At 34.2% G+C, this 22,437-nt stretch overlaps 1 protein-coding gene across 1 annotated transcript in view; it reads left to right on the top strand.

Moving 5' to 3' along the window:
- Window positions 1–22,437, top strand: part of RP1 (RP1 axonemal microtubule associated) — a 345,533-nt gene that overhangs the window by 116,532 nt on the left and 206,564 nt on the right. Inside the window, exons 7-8 of the mRNA XM_044390380.3 lie at window positions 2,340–2,491; window positions 8,977–9,055. Of these exons, the coding sequence (XP_044246315.3) occupies window positions 2,340–2,491; window positions 8,977–9,055 (231 nt within the window). The remainder of the gene's footprint in view (window positions 1–2,339; window positions 2,492–8,976; window positions 9,056–22,437) is intronic.

Consider the following 22,437-nt stretch of genomic DNA (forward strand, 5'->3'; position numbering starts at 1 on the left):
TGAGTCTCTGCTACCATCTAAGCTGTGACTCCTTCTTTGTGCATCTGTCTCTCCAATCTTGGGGGCTGTAGCTTGCCCTGGGTCCTTATCTCTTTTATGGATTCAAAAAGAGTTGTCGATTTTTTAGTCTGTTCAGCTTTTTGCTTGTTAGGCTGGAGTGGTACCTTTGAAGCTTCTTGCATGTGGAACAAGGACCAGAGCTGAAACTCTATACCCATTAAACAGTAATTCCCTCTCCTTCATTCACTCACCATTTGGCAATCAACTTTCTACTTTTTATTTTCTATGATTTTGACTACTTTAGAATCATGAGTGGAACATATATTTACCAATTTGTAATTGGCTTATTTCACTTAGCATAGTATTCTTGTGGTTCATCCATGTTGTACTATGTAACAGAATTTCCTTCTTTCTTAAGGTCACAACATGTTCTTTTTGCTCCTCTGACTAGATAATTTCAAATCACCTACTTGTCTTCAAATTCACGGATTCTTTTTCTGGTCAAGTTTACTTGTTAAATCTGCTTAATGAATTTTTCAGTTTGGTTAACTTCAGCTCCAGAAGTTCTGTTTGGTTCTTCACAGTTTCTGCCTCTTTTTTGATATTCTCATTTTGTGCATCGTTTTCCTGATGTTATTTAGTTGTAATTCTGTGTTCTCTTTTAGGTCATTTTTTATCTTTAAGATGAGTATTTGAACTCATTGTCAGGTTATTCATAGATCTCCATTTCTTTATCATTGATCTTTTTTTTTTATTTAATTTGTTCCTTTTATTGGGCCAAATATTTTTTTTTTGGCTTCATACTCTTTCTTCTCTCCTTCAGCTATGTGACATGAGTATCAGATTTTTATTGTTGTTCCACAGGTCTCGGAGGCTCTGTTTATTCATTTATTATTTTTTTAAAGATATTTTTCTCTTTTGTTAAGTTGGATAATTTCTATTTACTCTTTCTTCAAGTTCAGTAATGTTGTCTTCTGTCCTTCTCATTCTCTGGACCCTATTCAGTAAGTTTTAAAATTTGCTTATGGTGTTTGTTGAGATCTAAGATTTCCATTTGGTCTTTTTTAAGTTTTCTTTTGTTGATACTCTCTATATTTCCATTGATTTTGAGAGTGCATGATTGTTTACAGTAGCATTTGTATCATAGTTGCTGTAAAGATTTTGTCAGATAATTCCAGTACTTCGTATCATTTTGAAGTTGATATCTCTTCTTCATTGTCTTTTCCCATATGATTTGAAATTTTCCTGGTTCTTCATATGCTGAATAATTTTGAATTATATCCTGGATATTTTACATATTATTATTTGAGACACTGGATGTTATTTAAATCCTGTGGAGAATGTTTATATTTTTGTTTTAACAGGCAGTTGACCATTGGTTAGTTTGTCAGGCCACAAATTCCAACTGTCATCTGTGGGCTGTGGTTCCATTGTCAGTTTAGTTTTAAAAGACTTTGCAGTGCTATTCAGATTTGTCCCACCTGTATACTATTCATTGGTGAATCTGAGGCCTACATGAAGGTTTATCTATTAGTTTAGATCTCAAAGTCTTTGGTATTCATGCATCTTTAGCTTAGGGATTAGCCCAGGAGTTAATAAAGAGCTTTCTGTGTTTGCCTTTCTTCCCTCTATGAACCTCTTTGGTACTTTCCAGTTCCCTGGTTCCTGTTTTTGGTCTTTTAATGATTAGCTGATGCTTTAGTTTACCTGTTTTGCTGTACATTTCTGTAGTCTTCCTGTGTCCAGGGCTAAGTAATGGTAGAACAGAGAGAGTAAAGGAAACAATTGCGATTGACCCCACCCTATTAAAGCCCAGATCCTGTGAACAGAGGCTGAAGTTCTCCCTGAGAGTGTGGGTTCCTGTTTGCTTCTGTGCCTAGGCACTGGGATGTGAGAGAATGGGGAAATGAAAGGGCAAAAAAAAAAAATGTAGAATATCTGTACTGTCTCCAAGTGTTAGGAATTTTCTTTCCTGCTTCTTAAGCCTGAGCAAGAGGGCTCTCCTGAGCTCCCTGTGTCTGAGCTTCAGTACCTATTTCCAGGTTTCTGGTGAACTGAGTTCAGGGTGGAAGATACCAGAGGACAAAAAAAGAGGACACTGCCACTTCTTGGTACCTCCAAATCTGATCTTCTTTCCCAATCCCCCCAGTACATCAGCATTTTCCTACAGCTGTTCTATGCATTTCATCAAGATTTTATAGCTGTATTCAGTGGGAGAGACTGGGTAGAGTATGTTACTGCATTTTAACTGGAACTGGAACTCTTGATTAGATGTAAGTAATTTTTCTATCATATGAATAATTCTTGTCATATAAAGCTTAGTTTTCTTTTTTTGTCAGTGACAGTATATGAAGTGCATGTGGCAACAGGTGAGCGTTGGAATGCTGGAACAGTAGCAAGTGTGTACATTTCTATCTATGGGGAAAAGGGAGATTCAGGATCCAGACAACTAATTCGATCAAAGAGTTCCTTCAGCTTTTTAAGAGGACAAGTAAGTGACAAAATCTCTTGTCTGATTTTTTTTAATGTGGTAAAAAAATAAAATAAAAATTTACTACAGTCATAACTATGTTTAAGTGTTTTTAAGTTCACTAGTGTTAAATATATTCACAGTATTGTGCAACAGATATCTAGAAATTTTTCATCTTGCAAAACTAAACCTCTGTACTCATTAAAGAACTCCATATTTCCCCCTCCCCTCAGCCCTTGCCAATCACCATTCTATTTTCTGTTTCTATAAATTTGACTTCTTCAGATAACTCATATAATTGGAATCCTACAATAATTGTCTTTTTGTGACTGACTTATTCCATTTAGCATAATGTCCTCAATATTCATCCACGGTGTACAGTGTGGTAGGATTTCCTTCCTTTTTAAGGCTGGATAATATTTTATTGTACATATGTACCACATTTTTTGATCCATTTATCCACTGATGGAAATTTTGGTTGTTTCAAACTCTTGCCTATTGTGAATAATGTAATAGGTGTGCAAATATCTCTTCAGTACCCTTCATTCAATTCTTTTGAATATATGCTTAGAAGCAGGACTGCTGGATTGTATGGAACTTCTTTTTTTAATTTTTTGAGGAATTGGCATAGTGTTTTCATAGCAAATGCAACATTTTACAGTCTCACCATCAATACACAAGGGTTCCAGTTTCTTCACATCCTTGCTAACACTTATTTTCTGTTTTTATTTAAAAAATTTCTTACAGTAACCATCCTAATGGGTGTGAGGTGATGGCTCATCGTGGTTTTGATTTGCATCTCTCCATTCTTAAATGTCATTTTCACATCTTTTAGACATTTGTCTATTTCTTGTTGAGTTGTAGTTCTTTATGTACTCTGGATTTATTTCTTACCACAAGTATGATTTGTAAATATTTTCTTCCATTCTGGAAGTTGTCTTTTCATTCCTTTAATTGTATCCTTTGATGCTTAGAAATTTTTAATTGATGTAGTCTCCTTTGTCTATTGTGCTTTTTTCTTTTTCTATGCTTTTGGTGTCGTATCCAAGACATCTTTGCCAAATCCAGTGTTCCCAAGGTTTATCCCTATTTTTTTTCCCTAGGAGTTTTTAGTTTTGATTATTCTGTTTAGATTTTAAATCCATTTTGAGTTAATTTTTGTATATGCTATAAAGTAAGGGTCTCGTTCTTTTGCATGTGGATATCTAGGTTCATCAACAGTATATTGAAGAGATTTCTTTTCCCTGTTAAATGGTCTTGACACCTTTGTCAAAGATGATTTGGCCATATATATGCGGGTTTATTTCTGGGCTCCCTGCTCTATCCTATTTGTGTATATTTCTGTCTTTATGTTAGTACTGTGCTGTTTTAATTACTATAGCTTTGTAATATGTATTGAGATTAGGAAGTGTGAAATCTCTAAGTTTGTTCTTTTTTAAAGATTGTTTTACTATTCAGCATCCCTCGAGATTCCATGTGAATTATAGGTTGCATTTTTCTACTTATGCAAAAACACCTTTGGGATTTTGAAAAAATAAATGTTTTCTTAAAATTGAAGAATAGTTGACATACAATGTTATAGTACCTTTGGGTGTACAACATAGTGATTTGACAATTCTATGCATTGCCATTGGGATTTTGATAGGGATTGTGTTGAATCTGTAGATGCTTTGGTAGTATTGACAACAATATTGTCTATCCATTTACTTTTGTCTGCTTTTATTTATTTCAGCAATTTTTTAAATTGAAGTATAATCGATATACAACATCCTATTAAGTTCAGGTGTACATAATGAAACTCAATATTTTTAATACAATATGAAATAATCCCCATGTTAAATCTAGTTACCATCTGTCACCATACAAAGTTATTATATTACTGATTATATTCCCTAGGCTGTGCATTATATCCCAATGACTTACTTGTTTCATAACTGGAAGTTTGTATCACTTAATCTCCTTCACATATTTCACCTCTCCACCCCAATCCCTCACCCTTCTGGTAACTAGTAGTTTGTTTCTGGTATCCATGAGTCTGTTTCTGTTTTGTATGTTCATTTGTTTTGTTCTTTAGATTCTACAAATAAGTGAAATAATATAGCATTTCTCTTTCTCTGTCTAACTTATTTCATTTTGCATAATATACTCTAGTTGTATTCATGTTGTTTCAAATGCAAAATTTTATTCTATTTTATGGCTCAGTAATATTCCATTGTGTGTGTGTATATATACCCCACATCTTCTTTATCCATTCATCTATCAATGGACACTTAGGTTGCTTTCATATCTGGGCTATTATAAATAATGCTGTAATTAACATAGGGATACACATATCTTTTTGAATTGGTGTTTTCATTTTCTTCAGATAAATACCCAGAAGTGGAATTATTGGATCATATGGTAATCCTTTTTCAAATTTTTTGAGAATCCTTTTTACTGTTTTCCACAGTGGAAAACAGTACATTTCCAGTACATTTCCACCAATAGTGTACGAGGTTACCCTTTTCTTCACATCCTTGACAACACTTGTTATTTCTTATCTTTTGGATAATAGCCACTCTGACAGCCACGAGGTGATACATCATTGTGGTTTTGAATTGGATTTTCCTGATGGCTAGTGATCTTGAGCATCTTTTCATGTGTTTGTTGGCCATGTGTATGTCTTCTTTGGAATAATGTGTATTCAAGTCCTCTACCCATTTTTAAATCAAGTTACTTGTTTTTGATACTGAGTTGTATAAGTTCTTTATATATTTTGGATATTAACCTCTCTTTGGATGTATAACTTACAAATATCTTCTACCATTCAGTAGGTTGCTTTTTTGTTTTGTTGATGGTTTCACTCGTGTAAAAGCTTTTTATTTTGATATAGTTCCAATAGTTTAATTTTACTTTTGTTTCCTTTGCCTTCGGAGACATATCTAGAGAAATGTTGCTATGGCCGATATCAGAAACTACTGCCTGTGTTCTCTTCTAGTTGTTGTTATTGTTGTTGTTTTGTATAGTTTTAGGTCTCACATTTAGGTCTTTAGTCCATTTTGAGTTTATTTTTGTGTATGGTGTTAGAAAGTGGTCCAGTTTCATTCTTTTGCATGTAGCTATCAGGTATTAACTCTTCTTTAAATGGTATAATTCACCCGTGAAGCCATCTGGTCCTGGACTTTTTTTTTTTTTTTTTTGGTTGGGGGAGGGTACTTTTTAAAATTACTGATTCAGTGTAATTACTTATAATTGGTATATTCAGATTTTCTGCTTTTTGTGATTCACTCTTAAAATGTTTGTGTTTCTAGGAATTTATCTATTTGTTCTAGCTTTTCCAGTTTGTTGACATTATCTACATATGTCATAAATTATATCTTTATATATTGTAAAACCACTAACATAGTTTTTTATACTTTCGTCTTTTAGTTCTATATAGTAAAGTGGTCCTAGGCACCAAAATTATAATAGTAAAAGTTGCTGTACATTGTCTGTGTATTTACCTTCACTGGGAGAATATGTTTTTGTATGGCTTTGTGTTGCTGTCTGGTGTTCTTTTTTCCAACTTGAAGGAATACCTTTAGCATTTCTTGTAGGACAACCTGGTGGTAATGAATTTCCTCAGTTTTTGTTTTATCTGGAAAAATCTTAATTTCTTTCTTTTTTTTTGAAAGACAGTGAACATCTGATATAAAATTCTTGGTTAGCAGATTTTTCTTTCAGCGGTTCCAATACATTATACATTGTCATCTAGCTTGCATGATTTCTGCTCCAGAATCCACTCAAGAACTTGTAAATGCTTGCTAGTACACCATGAGTCATTTTTCTTTGTTGCTTTCAAGATTTTCTCTTTGTCTTTAACTTTTGACAATTTGATTTTAATGGATCTTGTTTGGGTCTCTTCAGGTTTATCTTAAAATTCATTGGTCATCTTGAATTCGTATGTCCATTTCTCTTAGATTTGTTGTTTTTGGCAATTCTTCAGATAAGCTGTTTGCCCCTTTCTCTCTTTTTTCTTCTTCTGTGATTCTCATAATGCATATACTGATCTGCTTGTGGTGTTCCATAAATCCCTTCTGTTCTCTTCACTTTTCTTCATTGTTTTCCTTTTTTTCTCCAATTTTGATGATTTCAAATGATTTGTCTTCAAGGTTGCTTTTTTTTCTTCTGCCTGATCAAGTCAGTTATCCAAATCATTTAATGAATTTGATTCAGTTATTGTATGTAGGAGCTACAGAATTTCTATTTGGTGCTCTTTTTGTTTATTTTTTTTAAATTTAAATTTTGTTAGTTAACATACAGTGTATTTGGTGCTTTCTTATTTCCATCTTTTGTTGATATTCTCATTTTGTTCATGCATCAGTTTTTGCTTTTGTTAAGTTGACTTTCAGTGTTATTTTTTTTAAGCTTACTGAACATATTTGACACAGTTTTAATTTATTTCTCAGAAAGTTCAGAGATCTTCATTTCCTTAGGGTTGGTTTCTCTAATTTATTTTGTTTCTTTGATTGGGCTGTGTTTCCCTCTTTATATGTCTTGTGATCTTTTGTTGAGATTTGGCATTTGAAAAAATAACTATCGCGCCTAATCTTAAAGGACTGCATTGTGAGGGGAAGACCCTCACCAATGAAGCTGGTTAGAGTTTTCAGGGCCTCTCATACTTTTTTGGCTATGTATCCTCTCTGGGCTTGTATATGTGCTTTTAACTGTCTTAATTTCCCTAAGCTTCTTGCTCCTGTTTCTTCTCCTGTGCTCATATTCTCTTGCACTCCACCCCATGTCTGCCTGCTATATACTTCACAATCTCTGTAGCTCTGACTTGCCACAGTCCTCTTCTCTGTTTTTGTTGTCTTCCAAACTCTGCTGCCATTAGTACTTGAGTTAAGTGAGAGAGAAATCAGTTCTTTGGGCAGCCCCCAGAAAAGCCAGAATTTTGTATACATTGTGTACTCTTTTGTTTTTGCCCCAAAAGAGGATCCAGGATATGGAAAGTTTCTTCTCAATTACAGCACACTATGCCAAGTAGGGCATGCAAAAGGTCATAAACTTCCCTACCTCTTTTGATGGAATTCCTTTTTTATTATGCATTGGAGTAGGTACTGCAGCTTCTCATCTAGTGTCCAGAATTTGCACAGATGTATTCTAGCCCCATATATTATTGTTAAAATGGTATCTCCCCTGGGGAGTGAGGGCTTGGTTTTGCCTGGTCCACTGTCTTACTGAAGTCATTTTCTATTGTCTGATTTTAAATCTACCTTTATGTTGTTAAATGACATTTACTGTATATAACAACTTTCATTGTCAAATGTGGAAACTGAATATGTAACATTATTTTTACTATTACCTGTATTAATTATATTTAACTGAGTAAAGCATAAAAGGCTCAATATATTTTAATTATTTCAATTCTTTTTGATGACCCAAATAATTTTTAAATGAGTATGTCAGGATATTTTAATTACATGTGTCCTTTCTTTTTCTTAGAATTCTCTATATCAATGATCATAAATATCATAACTCATAATTTTCTCTGCTATTATTTTTTTTGCACAGAAAGTCCTCCTTTTCTAGCAGATGTGTTTCATAGATAAAGAGAGGACAATGTTACCCATTAATCTGTACACAGACAACATTTTTCTTTGTAAATGAATGTAAATGGCTTTATCTGTTATTTATATTCTTTATAGTCCACTTATGTAGAGGCAGAGTGGTTGCAAAGGAAAGTAGTATTATGATATATCAGAGGAACTGATCTCTAATCCTTGTTCTGTGCCTCACTCTTCTTTTTGTGGAATGAATTTTTTTCTCACTGAGTGACTTCTAAGAATAAAACAAAATGTATCTGAAAATATTTCAAAAAGTTTAAGTCACTACATAAATGAAAATATTATTTTTGTTTCTGGATGATTTTTCAACTGATATGCTACATCATATATTTTTCTTACATTTTAACCTATATCATTATCTTAGATTTTATCAAAAGAACTTTGTGCTCCTTACTTTTGCCCATATTCTGAATACATAAACCTTTGGAGCACAAACATGAATAATTTTTATTGTAGCAGCACATTGGGACTTCAGATACATGTTCTAAATTTCCAATTATTTTCGCATCAATATCCTAAAATTACTTTAGAAACATTGTATTTGACAATGGCCCATAAACATTGCTTTAAAAATTTCATTCTAAGGCAGGTAAGAGTTGGTTGTATTTAAAGGAATGAAAAAAATTTAGTATATTTTGTAATTATTACATTTATGTTATTATTATTATTTAAAACATACATTTGTAAAGTCCCCAAATTTATGTTTTCAAAATGACATGGCCAACAAAAATGAGTGGAGTATATTAGAAATCTTATTATGTTCTACCAATTAACATTGTTTTACCTTTACATTCTTAATTTAGATTTATTGAATGACCCTAATTCTTTTCCTAATCAATTTTTAGTGTATCTTAATATATAATCTTATTAAAAATCAGACTCATAGTCCAGATCTAACTATACCCTTTTGATTTGTTACAGACAGCCACCTTCTCCCTAGAAGCTGTGCACCTTGGGAATTTGTATAAGATTGTCATAGGCCATGATGGGCTTGGCCCAGGTAAGAGTCTTACATAAGTAGATAGTCAAGGTTTGATTCCACTGTATTCGTGTAAAACCCTAAAATTTAGTTAATAATTACAGGAAATTTATAAGAAATTCATCTTTAAGTATGACTATCCGAAATTAGAGATAATGCTAAGTGAAATAAGTCAAGCAGAGAAAGACAATTATCATATAATTTCTCTCATCTATGGAACATAAGAACTAGGAAGATCGGTAGGGGAAGAAAGAGATAAAGAAAGGGGGGGTAATCAGAAGGGGGAATGAAGCATGAGAGACTATGGACTATGAGAAACAAACTGAGGGCTTCAGAGGGGAGGGGGGTGGGGGAATGGGATAGACTGGTGATGGGTAGTAAGGAGGGCACATATTGCATGGTGCACTGGGTGTTATACACAACTAATGAATCATCGAACTTTACATCGAAACCAGGGATGTACAGTATGGTGACTAACATAATATAATAAAAAAACATTAAAATAAAAAAAATAAAATATTGAACACAAATATTCTTTAAATTTTAAGTAGATGTGTATTTTCTTTTCTTTTCTTTCTCTCTTTCTTTCTTTCTTTCTTTCTTTCTTTCTTCCTTCCTTCCTTCCTTCCTTCTTTCTTTCTTTCTTCTTTCTTTTTCTTTTTGGATGTAAGCTTGTCCAAATGCATGCTCTGCCTAGAATGCTAGCATGAGTGATGCATAGAAATTGGGGGAATTTGGGATTTATATGCTGTGGCATGTGGCAGCATTCTAACATGCTACTTGTGGGTATAGCAGCAGTGTCTGCTGGCAGTGACATTCCATGAAGTACTAGCAATAGTGCCAACAGTGGCATATTAAGGAGACTGTCTTGGCAGCAAGTTCTCAGCTGTGTTTTCTGCTGCTATTTTGTTTATGCTTCTTTCTCAAGTTCCCCATCAGTTCAGTGAGATAACCTACATCTTCCCAATAAGTTCATTTTTGGCTACTGTGTAAAACAAACATAAGATAAAATTCTTCAACAAAAGATAGGAGTACTAAAGTGTGCATACCACGAAAAGGATAAAAAACTAAAAAGCATCAAACAAGAGGATAAACTCTTTCACTAAAAAGTATCAATACATAATTGTCAAAGTGTTAAAAACAAAGTTTTCTTACCAATATATACTAAAAATATGTTTCAATAATGAATGAGAAAATGAGCAAGGTGAGAAAACTCATTCAAAGGAAGTTACATGAAACTGAAAAATATATTCCTATAATCAGTGAAAACAAAAAGAATGATGGGTGAAATTGATAAATTAAATTAAAAATGCGGCTAATGCCCTAAGATAGTAAAAACATACCTGTGATGTTGTCTTCTCTCTTGGATGTAATTCGGTTATATTTTGACCAGATTCAAATCTTTTGCAGTTTATTTTCTATCAGTTGATGGCTAATTTTATAGTCTGGGCCCTAATCCATAGTAAATACTATGTTAAATAGCATTATGCTTCTGCAGGGAGTCAGATGACTCTCAGGCAGCCTTGTTAGACCATGCTCTAGTACAACAGTAATAGGACAAGTTCATGTGCACAAGCTAACACATGCAGCTAATTCAATTTTATAAATATTTTTGGTGGATCTACTATGTATAAAGTGCTGTACTTAGTACTTTCTATAGTAAATACAAGGATGACTAAGATGGAATGCCTGCCCTTTAGTCCACCAAGAACTAGCAAGATGATTTTAAATCCTAAAAGTTTGGGACAACATTTTGCTTTCTGATTCTAGTTGAAAGTCCTGTCTTTTTCCCTCCAAATTCTCATTTTCCTAGTTTATCTAAATAGAATCTAAGTAAATGAGATATCATTGCTGTGACATAATGAAGAGAATACTAGAATCTTAGCCAGCAACACAAATTTGAATTCAGACCCTGTCAGTTGTTGACTTTTTGATCCTGAGCAAATCACTTAACCTCTCTGAGTTTCTGTTCATATTCTATAAATGAGATGAATACTTCGTATAGTTATTGTGACAATTATGTGAAGTTGTTTATAAATGGCAAAGCAGGGGGCACCTGGCTTACCCTGTTGGTAGAGCGTGTGACTCTTGGTCTTGGGGTTGTGAGTTTGAGCCCCACATTGGATACAGAGATTACTTAAAAATAAAATCTTAAAAAAAAAAAAAAGAATGACAAAGCAGTGTACATTCAACAGTGAATTATCAATAGTCATTAGAACTTTTTATTTTATTATTTTATTTTTTTTACTATTTATTTATATAAAAAATATTTTTTATTATATTATGTTAGTCACCATACAGTACATCCCTGGTTTTTGATATAAAGTTCGATGATTCATTAGTTGCGTATAACACCCAGTGCACCATGAAATAAGTGCCCTCCCCACCACTCATCACCAGCCTATCCCATTCCCCCACCCGCCCCCCTCTGAAGCCCTCAGTTTGTTTCTCAGAGTCGATAGTCTCTCATGCTTCATTCCCCCTTCGCATTACCCCCCCTTTCTTTATCCCTTTCTTCCCCTACCGATCTTCCTAGTTCTTATGTTCCATAGATGAGAGAATCCATATGATAATTGTCTTTCTTTGCTTAACTTATTTCACTTGGCATTATCTCCTCCAGTGCCGTCCATGTTGCAGCAAATGTTGAGAAATCGTTCTTTTTTTTTTTTTTAATGATTTTTTATTATATTATGTTAGTCACCATACAGTACATCCCCGGTTTCCGATGTAAGGCTCGATGACTCATTAGTTGCGTATAACACCCAGTGCACCATGCAATACGTGCCCTCCTTACTACCCATCACCGGTCTATCCCATTCCCCCACCCCCCTCCCCTCTGAAGTCCTCAGTTTGTTTCTCATAGTCCATAGTCTCTCATGTTTCATTCCCCCTTCTGATTTCCCCCCCTTTCTTTATCCCTTTCTTCCCCTACCGATCATCCTAGTTCTTATGTTCCATAGATGAGAGAAATCATATGATAGTTGTCTTTCTCTGCTTGACTTATTTCACTTAGCATTATCTCCTCCAGTGCCGTCCATGTTGTAGCAAATGTTGAGAACTCGTTCTTTCTGATAGCTGAGTAATATTCCATCGTATATATGGACCACAACTTCTTAATCCAGTCATCTGTTGAAGGGCATCTCGGCTCCTTCCACAATTTAGCTATTGTGGACATTGCTGCTATGAACATTGGGGTGCATATGGCCCTTCTCTTCACTACGTCTGTATCTTTGGGGTAAATACCCAGTAGTGCAATGGCTGGGTCATAGGGTAGCTCAATTTTTAACTTTTTGAGGGACCTCCACACGGTTTTCCAGAGTGGCTGTACCAACTTGCATTCCCACCAACAATGTAGGAGGGATCCCCTTTCTCCACATCCTCTCCAACAATTGTTGTTTCTTGCCTTGTCTATTTTTGCCATTCTAACTGGCGTAAGGTGGTATCTCAGTGTGGTTTTGATTTGAATTTCCTTGATGGCTAATGATTTTGAACATTTTTTCATGTGTCTGTTAGCCATTTTTATGTCTTCATTGGAAAAGTGTCTGTTCATATCTTCTGCCCATTTTTTGATTTGTTTATTTGTTTCTCGTGTATTGAGTTTGAGAAGTTCTTTGTAGATCTTGGATACCAGTCCTTTATCTGTAGTGTCATTTGCAAATATATTCTCCCATTCCGTGGGCTGCCTCTTAGTTTTTCTGACTGTTTCCTTGGATGTGCAGAAACTTTTAATCTTGATGAAGTCCCATAAGTTCATTTTATCTTTTGTTTCTCTTGCCTTTGGGGATGTGTCATGAGAAAGGTTGCTTTGGCCGATGTCGTAGAGGTTGTTGCCTATGTTCTCCTCTAGAATTTTGATGGATTCCTGTCTCACATCGAGGTCTTTCATCCATTTGGAGTTTATTTTTGTGTATGGTGTGAGATAGTGGTCAAGTTTCATTCTCTTGCATGTAGCTGTCCAATTTTCCCAGCACCATTTGTTGAAGAGACTGTCTTTTTCCCACCGGATGTTTTTTCCTGCTTTATCAAATATTAGTTGCCCAAAGAGCCGAGGGTCCATTTCTGGGCTCTCTATTCTGTTCCATTGGTCTATGTGTCTGTTTTTGTGCCAGTACCATGCTGTTTTTGTGATCACAGCTTTGTAGTACAGCTCGAAATCCGACATTGTGATGCCCCCAGCTTTGTTTTTCCTTTTCAACAGTTCCTTGGAGATTTGGGGCCTTGAGAAATCGTTCTTTTTGATAGCTGAGTAATATTCCATTGTATATATGGACCACATCTTCTTAATCCAGTCATCTGTTGAAGGGCATCTTGGCTCCTTCCACGATTTAGCTATTGTGGACAATGCTGCTATGAACACCGGGGTGCATATGGCCTTTCTCTTCACTACCATCTTAACTCCTCTTCCAGTATGTTGTTTTGTAAAATTAACCTATTTTCTTCCATTTCTACATTTTCCCTGCATATATTTTAAGAAGGAAATGAAAAAAATCCTCTTATAATCTTGCCTCCTTCAACTCCTCTCCACCTCTTTATTTTTAAAATCAGCAGATATTTATCTAAGAACACTTTTAGGAATTGGTGGTAATGGAAATGGCCAGGGCAAGTAGGTTATGTTTACCACTGGTTAAAAAGAAAAAGGGTGGGGGTAGCCAGCATTTACTTCTTTACCTTGTTGTGCTACTTCCCTTGGTTTCAGTCAGCCAACATTCATTGAATCTTTGCTGCATGCGACTTATAGTCCTTGTTTTAGGAGTGGAAAAGTGTCCCTTCCATATGTCCACTTCTCTTCCACCACCCTGGATATTTGTCTTTATATAGTGTGGTGTTAATTCTGTAGGGAAATAGAACTTCAGTGTCTACCAAACCTCTGACCAAAGGTGGTTAAGCTGTAGGTCATTGTTTGGTTGGTTTTTTAACCTAAAAAAGTACTGTTATTTTTAACTTATGTCCATTTTATAATTTACAAACTAATAACATGCGAAGAATACTTTCTGAAATAGTTTCAAACTACTTCATTATTACTCTTACAAATTTTTCTCTCAGAAGGTCTTATTCAGAATCTCTTCAAAGAGTCATTATTTGTTTTTAGGAGGTGAAGAACATTAAAGTTACTGAAGAAATTCTAGTAGACCTGTGTTGCAGAGAAGTTTGGCAAAACTTATTGGGTAACTGGGTAAATTACCATTTCTTTTAATAACAGAGGGTGAGGATCTCAGTGGTTAAAATTTACTAGTAACCAAATAGTCTCCATTTCTCTTAACTCTCAGTCCTTTTGATAACATGTCAGAGGGAGACTCTACAGGATAAAAAGGACATTATTTGATTAAAAATGATAAATTTTTTAAAAAATGTGGTAGCATTTTGTAGCAGAGAGAAGTTTAAACACAGGAAAAAATGTTGGAGGGGTAATGCACAAAAACAAAGGCATATTTGTTTAAGTACCCTACATTATGTGAATATAATTTCCCCTTTTGTTAAGACTACAAACTACACTGTATAAATACGTGTATTGCATATTTGCAAACTGCTATGCTTCTTTATATGTGAGACTTAACTTACCACAAAGCATTTTGAAATCATATTACATTATTTTGGGTATTTGGTAGGAAATTTGCTTTTCTAACATAATAATTTCTATTTAATGTAGTTAATACAATATTTTTGAGGAAGTTGCTGAATAAATCATCTAAAAATGTACCTGTGAATATTTTTGGAGGAAGTACAGGCGTGTTTTGAAGATATTTCAATCTCTATACCACTTCAATAAAGTGAATATCATGATAAAGTTAGTCAAATGAATTTTTTGTTTTCCCAGTGCATATAAAAATTATGTTTACATCAAACTGTAGTCTTTTAAGTGCATGATAGCATTATTTCTGAAAAATGTATATACCTTAATTAAAAAATACTTTATTGCTAAAAAATATCAGGCATCATCTGAGCTTTCAGTAAGTTGTAATCTTTTTGCTAGTAGAGGGTCTTACCTCAATGTTGATGGCTGCTGACTGACCAGGATAGTGGTTGCTGAAGGCTGGCAGCTATGGCAATTAAAAAAAAAATAAGACAATGAAGTTTACCACATCAATTGACTCTTTCACAACCGATTTCTTTGTAGGATGCAGTGCTGTGAGATAGCATTTTTCCCACAGTAGAACTTCTTTCAAAATTGAAGCCAGTCCTTTCAAATAGAGTTGCTGCTTAATCAACTAATTTTATGTAATATTCTAAATCCTTTGTTGTCATTTCAACAATCTTCAAAGTATCCTCCCCGGGAGTAGATTCCAACTCAAGAAACCACTTGTTTTGTTCATCCATGAGCAGCAGCTCCTCATCTGTAAAAGTTTTGTCATGAGATTGCAGTGATTCAGTCACAGATTCAGGTTCTACTTCTTATTCTATTTCTCTTACAGTTTCCATCCCATGTGCAGTTACGTCCTCCACTGAAATCTTAAACCCCTTAGAGTCAGCCATGAGGGTTAGAATCAACTTCTTCCAAACTCCTGTTAATGTTGATATTTTGACCTCTTCCCATGAATTGCAAATGTTCTTAATGGCATCTAGAATGGTGAATGCTTTCCAGATTTCCAATTTACTTTATCCAGATTTTCAGATGAATCACTATCTATGGCAGCTATAGCCTTATGACATGTATTTTGAAAATAACACTTAGAAGTTAAAAGTACTCTTTGATCCATGGCCTGCAGAATGGGCATTGTGTTAGGCAGCATGAAAACAACATTAACCTTATTGTACATCTCCATCAGGGCTCTTGGGTAACCAGGTACATTGTATTATACATTGTGCATTACTGTAATATATTGCAGTAATATTTTGAAAGGAATCTTTTTTTTTCTTCCTGAGCATATCTCAGTAGTGGGGGTTTAATTTGTAAAAAAAAAAATGTATCTGTGAAACACAATAAAGTGAAGCACAATAAAATGAGGTATGCTTATAATGCTTAATATAGAAAGTATTTTCAGTTAATGTGAAGATATACCAGTTAATACTTTATTAAATTAGTAGAGATACCCTAAAAAAATGTCCACTTTCACCCCTTTTATTCAACAAGTAATGGAAGTCTTGGCCAGATCAATTAGTCAAGAAAATAAATAAAAGGCATCCAAATTGGAAAGGAAGAAATAAAACTGTCACTATTTGCAGATAACATAATACTGTATGTAGAAACCCCTACAGACTCCACCAAAAAATTATTAGAATTAATAAACAAATTCAGTAAAATGCAGGATGTAAAATCCATATACAAAATTCTGTTGCATTTCTATACACTAATAAGAAAGTTTCAGAAAAAGAAGTTAAGAAAACAATCCCATTTACATTTGCATCAAAAAGAATGAAATACCTAGGAATTAATTTAACCAAGGAGGTGAAAGACCTGTACACTGAAAATCAAGACATTGATGAAAGAAATTGAAGAAGACACAAATAAATGGGAAGATATTCTATGTTCATGGATTGGAAGAATTAATATTGTTAAAATATTCATACTATCCAAAACAATCTACAGATTCAGTGCAATCTCTATGAAAATTCCAATGGCATTTTTTACGGAAATAGAACAAAGAATCCTAAAATTTGCATGGATCCTTGAAGGACCTGAATAGCTAAAGTAATCTTGAGAGAGAACAAAGAACCAAGTGAACATCACATTTCCTGATTTTAAACTATAATACAAAACTACAGTAATGAAAACATTATGGTGTTGACATAAATGAAGCAGAATAGAGAGCCCAGCAATAAAGCCACATGTATATGGTCAAATAATTTACAACAAAGGAGCCAAGAATATACAATGTGGAAAGGATAGTCTCTTCAATAAATGGTGTTAGAAAAAGTGAACAGCCACATGCAAAAAAATAAAACTGCACTACTATGTTATACCCCACACAAGAATTAACTCAAAATGGATTAAAGACTTAAATATGTAAGACTTGAAACTATAAAACTTCTAACAGAAAACATAGGTGGTGAGCTTCTTAACATCATTCTGGCAAAGATTTTTTGGATTTGACATCAAAAGCAAAAACATCCAAAATAAAAAATAAACAAGTAGGATTACATCAAACTAAAAAGCTTCTACACAACAAAGGAAATTATCAAAAAAATGAAAAGATAACCTACAGTGTGGAAAAAATATTTGTAAATCACATATCTGATAAGTGGTTAATGTCCAAAATATATAAGAAACTTGTACAACTTAATAGCAAAAACAAAAACCAAAAAAACAAAAACCCTATACAATACAGTTAAAAAATGGGCAGAGGATCTGAAAAGATGTTTTTCCAAAGAAGTCATCCAGATGTCCAACAGGTACATGAAAAGGTGCTCAACATCAGTAATCATCAGGGAAATGCAAATCAAAACCACATTGGGTATTACCCTACACTGTTAGAATAGCTATCATCAAAAAGGCAAGAGATAACAAATGCAGGAAGGGATGGATAGGGAACCTTTATGCACTGTTGTGAGAATGTAAATTGGTACAGGTACTGTGGAAAGCAGTATAGAAGTTCCTCACAAAATGAAAATAGAACTACCATATGATCCAGCAATCCCACTTCTGTGCATATATTCAAAGGAAATGAATTCACTATCTCATAAACATAGATGCACTTGCATCTTCATTGCAGCATTGTTCACAGTAGCCAATACATGGAAACCACCTGTGTGTCCATCAGCAGATTAATAGGTAAAGAATTGTGGTCTATATATAGAATGAACATTATTCTGCTCTAAAGAAGAAGAAAATCCTGCCATTTGTGACAATATGAGTGAAGTTTGAGGACATTATGCTGAGCAAAAAAAGACAAAGACGAATACTGTATGATCTTATATGTGGAATATTAAAAAGCTGAACTCATAGAAACAATAGATTGGTGGTCGCTGGGGGCTGGGCAGTGGGGGAAAAGAGGAGATGTGATCAAAAGGTACAAGCTTCCAGTTATAAGAGGAGAAAGTTCTGGGGATCTAATGTATAGCATGGTAACATTAGTTAATAATACTATATTAATAATTGAAATTTTCTATGAGACTAGATTTTAAATGTTCTCACCATAATGACAACAGCAACAACAACAACAACAAATGTAATTTTTAAAAAAAGATTGTATTTATTTATTTGACAGAGAGAGAGAGAGAGCCAGCGAGAGGGGAACACAAGCAGGGGGAGTGGGAGAGGAAGAAGCAGGCTCCCAGCAGAGCAGGGAGCCTGATGCAGGGCTTGATCCCAGGACCCTGGGATCACGCCCTGAGCTGAAGGCATACACTTAATGATGGAACCGCCCAGGCGCCCCCAAAGAATGTAATTATGTGGTGTGAAGGATGTGTTAACCAACCTTATTTTGGTAATTATGTAGCAATATATACAATTTTCAAATCAATAAGTTGTATACCTTAAATTTATAAATTATTTTATGTCAATTATAACTCAATAAAGTTGGAAAAACAAGTTATGTAAAAAATAAAGAAAAATTTGGGGAAAATGGGAGAAAGAAAATAATGAAGACAAAAACGGAAATCAAAGACTGAAAATAGAAAAACAGAATTGATGTCACTTATATGAATGGATTCCTAAGGGAAAAAAGTACAAACTCTCACACTGTAAACCAACACTGAAAAGTCCAATAAAAGAAGAAAATAAATGCTGAAATAAGATATAGTGAATATAATACAAAAACATCAGATAAAAGTTTTGAGGCTATTATATACAGTTTTGGATAAATAAATCTAAAGCTCTGCATGAACTGGTTGATATTTAAGACAAATTGACTGAAGAAATTTAGCCTAAGAAATTATGAATGACCCAAGAAGATAAATTTGACCCAATATTGATTTAAAAAAAGTAGAAAATAACAGTAATCAATAATATTAAACATTTTTAGAAGGCTAATCTCTTTCCCAAACCTCTGTTTCTATTTGGATTTATCAGTGTCCACGAAGCAGGCATTTTCAGTGCCATATAAAATGTTCCAGACTATGGAATTGGAAACTTCTAAAAGGACTTAATGATACCGAAACTTGAAAATGTACAAAATATAGAACTATGATTTAGTGCTTACATTGTTCTGTATTATGTTTCCAGTATGAATAAGAATGCCTACAGACCTCAGAGGACCAATTCTAAAGGAGTTATCTTTTTGTTTGCATATTCATGTTTTATAATGAAAATTCAAGCAACTATTTTTATTTGATAATTTTTCCACATTTGTTTAGAAGTATTTGCTATGGTCTGAATGTTTGTGGCCCCCCTAAATTAGTACATTGAAATCTTAGTAGTTGGGGCCCGTGGGAGGTGGAGCCTTGAGGAATGCTCTTATAAAAGTGGTTCAGAGAGAGAATCCTAGTGCCTTTCTCCTTGTGAGGATACAGTGAGAAGGTGCGGGCTATAAACCATGAAAAGAGTCCTCACCAGGTGGCTATGCTAGTTCCTTTATCTTGGACTACTCAGCCTCCTGAACTGAGAGATGAATTTCTGTTATTTATAAGCTAGCCAGTTTGTGGTATTTTGTTATAGCAGTCCAAGCAGACTAAGACAATATTTTAATTTGACAGTTAAATTTCTCATTTCCCTTTCCTCCAAATATTCTAATAAAATTGACAATCCTGAGGATTTTCACAGGTGTACAATGTCATGTGTCCCACATGTGTTTGTATTGTGTTTGTATTGCCCAGAAGAACAGTTGTAGATTAGGCTTACTGATAAATGCATGCCCAGATATCCTAAGTTAAATGTGTACAAAATGAATCAAGAAGTATGATAAAAAAGTAGGAAGATTGGTAGGAGAAGAAAGGGAAGAAGAAAGTGGGGGGGGTAAACAGAAGGGGGAATGAACCATGAGAGACTACGGACTCTAGGAAACAAACTGAGGGCTTCAGAGGGGAGGGTGGTGGGGGAATGGGATAGGCTGCTGATGGGTAGTAAGGAGGGCACGTATTGCATGGTGCACTGGGTGTTATACGCAAGTAATGAATCATGGGACTTTTAAAAATAAATAAATAAATAAACAAACAAATAAATAAATATGAAAAAAAAGAAGTATAATAAAGGAATAATACAAAACAACTAAGTAGAGTTCATACCAAGAAATTGAAGGGTAGTTCAGTATTAGAAAATCTGTTAATAAAATACATCACCTCAGAAGGTTGAAGTAGAAAAATTGTTAACAGTCCAATAATACTATTATTAAAAGTTCTTAGAAAATTTGGAACAGAAAAAATATTTTAAAATAAATTAACTCAAAACAACCACTTAATAATGAAATTCATTCAAGTTTGATATATAATAAGGATTTCCTCATTATGAATATAGTCATTCTTTGGAAAGCCTTATGTTTCCTAAAACAATTATAATTTTGGAAAGGAGAAGACAGAATTATTGCTTACAGGTGACAGAATGTCTGTTAAAATGCAAGGAGTATCAATTAAAAAAATAAAAGAAATATAATTTATAGAGTGAGTAGAAATTAAATCAATATACAATAACTTGAATCTGGTTTTCTTATATAGGAAATATAAGGTATAAAAGATCTTAGAGTGGCAGCAAAAATATGTATATAATATTTATAATATAGGTAATAATTAGCACCAACAATAAAAAGCACATGCACATCTGACTTACTAGACTGGCCTTGTCTGAAATCCATACTGAAACAGGAGGTTCTAGGCAAGAAAGTTTAAGTTATAGGTCCTGTGCCTGTTTCAGATTAGGTTAATCTATTTTATTCCTTAACAAATTTTTTACCAATGATCTCAGCTAGCTGTGTAATCCATTTTTCGGTGGTTGTACTCCAACAGCATTGTGCTTTGGGTGTTTTTGTTTTGTTTGTTTGTTTTTGGGTTTTTTTGGTGAGAGAGGTGAAGGTTTTGTGTGTCGGCATATTTAGTTCAGGTCCTAGCTGTCTGTCTGTGGTGCATTGGCAGTAAAGGGATGTTAGAATTTTGATGAACCAAAGTGCACCAGGTCTGTCCATTTGGTTAGGCAAAAACAATCTGCAGTGAGATTCATTTTACATAAGATCTCAGACTACAATGGAGATAATTTGCTGTAATGTTTCTTACAGAAAGATTATTGTTTACTCCAAAATCAAGTGGAGCATCACAAGTGAGGAAATAAAAGAGTTGGGGAAAGGAGGAGATAATAACACAGATATACCTAATTTTGATCGAGTTATCATAGGCTTAGAGTATAAAATCTGAAATACAGGGTAGGATAATTGACTTAAAGTAAGTCCTGAGACAGCTGACTTCCTTTTTCTATCCCTTGCTGATTAAGCTAGTCACTAAAGACCACATGTTATATGATTCCATTTGTGTGAAATCTGCACAATAGGCAAATATTTCAAAATGAGAAAGTAGATTAGTGGTTGCCTAAGTCTAGGAGAGAGTAGGGGGTGATGGTTGGCAGTGACAGTGAATAAGTACAAAGTTTCTTTTGGGGATGATGAAATTGTACTGATTTTGAGTTATGATGATGGTTGCACAAATATAGATATATTACAAACCACTGAATCCATTTAAACAGGTGAACTTTATGTACGTAAATTATTTCTCAATAAATCTGTTAAAATTATAATGTTACTAACCTGGAACAGTTAAAAGTATATAATAGACTAGCATTTAGGAAAAGATTAGCAAGGAAGACTCACATGAAAATGCATTAAAGATGACAATTCTAAAACATAGTTTAGTGAATGTCACAATAATAGGCAGACAGATAAATAAGTGACAGAATAAGGCCTGAAGTAGATTTTAAGTGTATTTAATAGACAAAATAATCAATGGATATTAAAAAAGCAATTCAAAATGACCCCAAATAAATTTTTATTATTCAGAACTAAAAAGTAAAAAATTTAACTATAAGCTATATTTTTAATTAAACTTTTTGAATATAGTTGACACAAAATGTTACATTAATTTCAGGTGTAACAACATAGTGATTTGACAAGTTTAAGCATTATGCTATGTTCACCAGAAGTGTAGCTACCATCTGTCCCATTACATTGCTATTATAATATTATTGACTGTATACCTTATGCTGTGCCCTTTATTCCTGTGATGTATTCATTTCATAACTGGAAACCTGTACCTCCTTCTTCTCTTTTTTTTATTTTTTTTTAATTTTTATTTATTCGACAGAGATGGAGACAGCCAGTGAGAGAGGGAACAGAAGCAGGGGGAGTGGGAGGGGAAGAAGCAGGCTCATAGCGGAGGAGCCTGATGTGGGGCTCAATCCCATAACGCCGGGATCACGCCCTGAGCCGAAGGCAGACGCTTAACCGCTGTGCCACCCAGGCGCCCCTACCTCCTTCTTCTCTTCACCCATTTTGCCTAAACCCCTTCTCCCCTCCCTCTGGAAACCACCAGTTTGTTCTCTGTACATATAGGTC

The sequence above is a fragment of the Ursus arctos genome, unplaced genomic scaffold, assembly GCF_023065955.2.
Source record: "Ursus arctos isolate Adak ecotype North America unplaced genomic scaffold, UrsArc2.0 scaffold_6, whole genome shotgun sequence".
Taxonomy (NCBI): Eukaryota; Metazoa; Chordata; class Mammalia; order Carnivora; family Ursidae; genus Ursus; species Ursus arctos.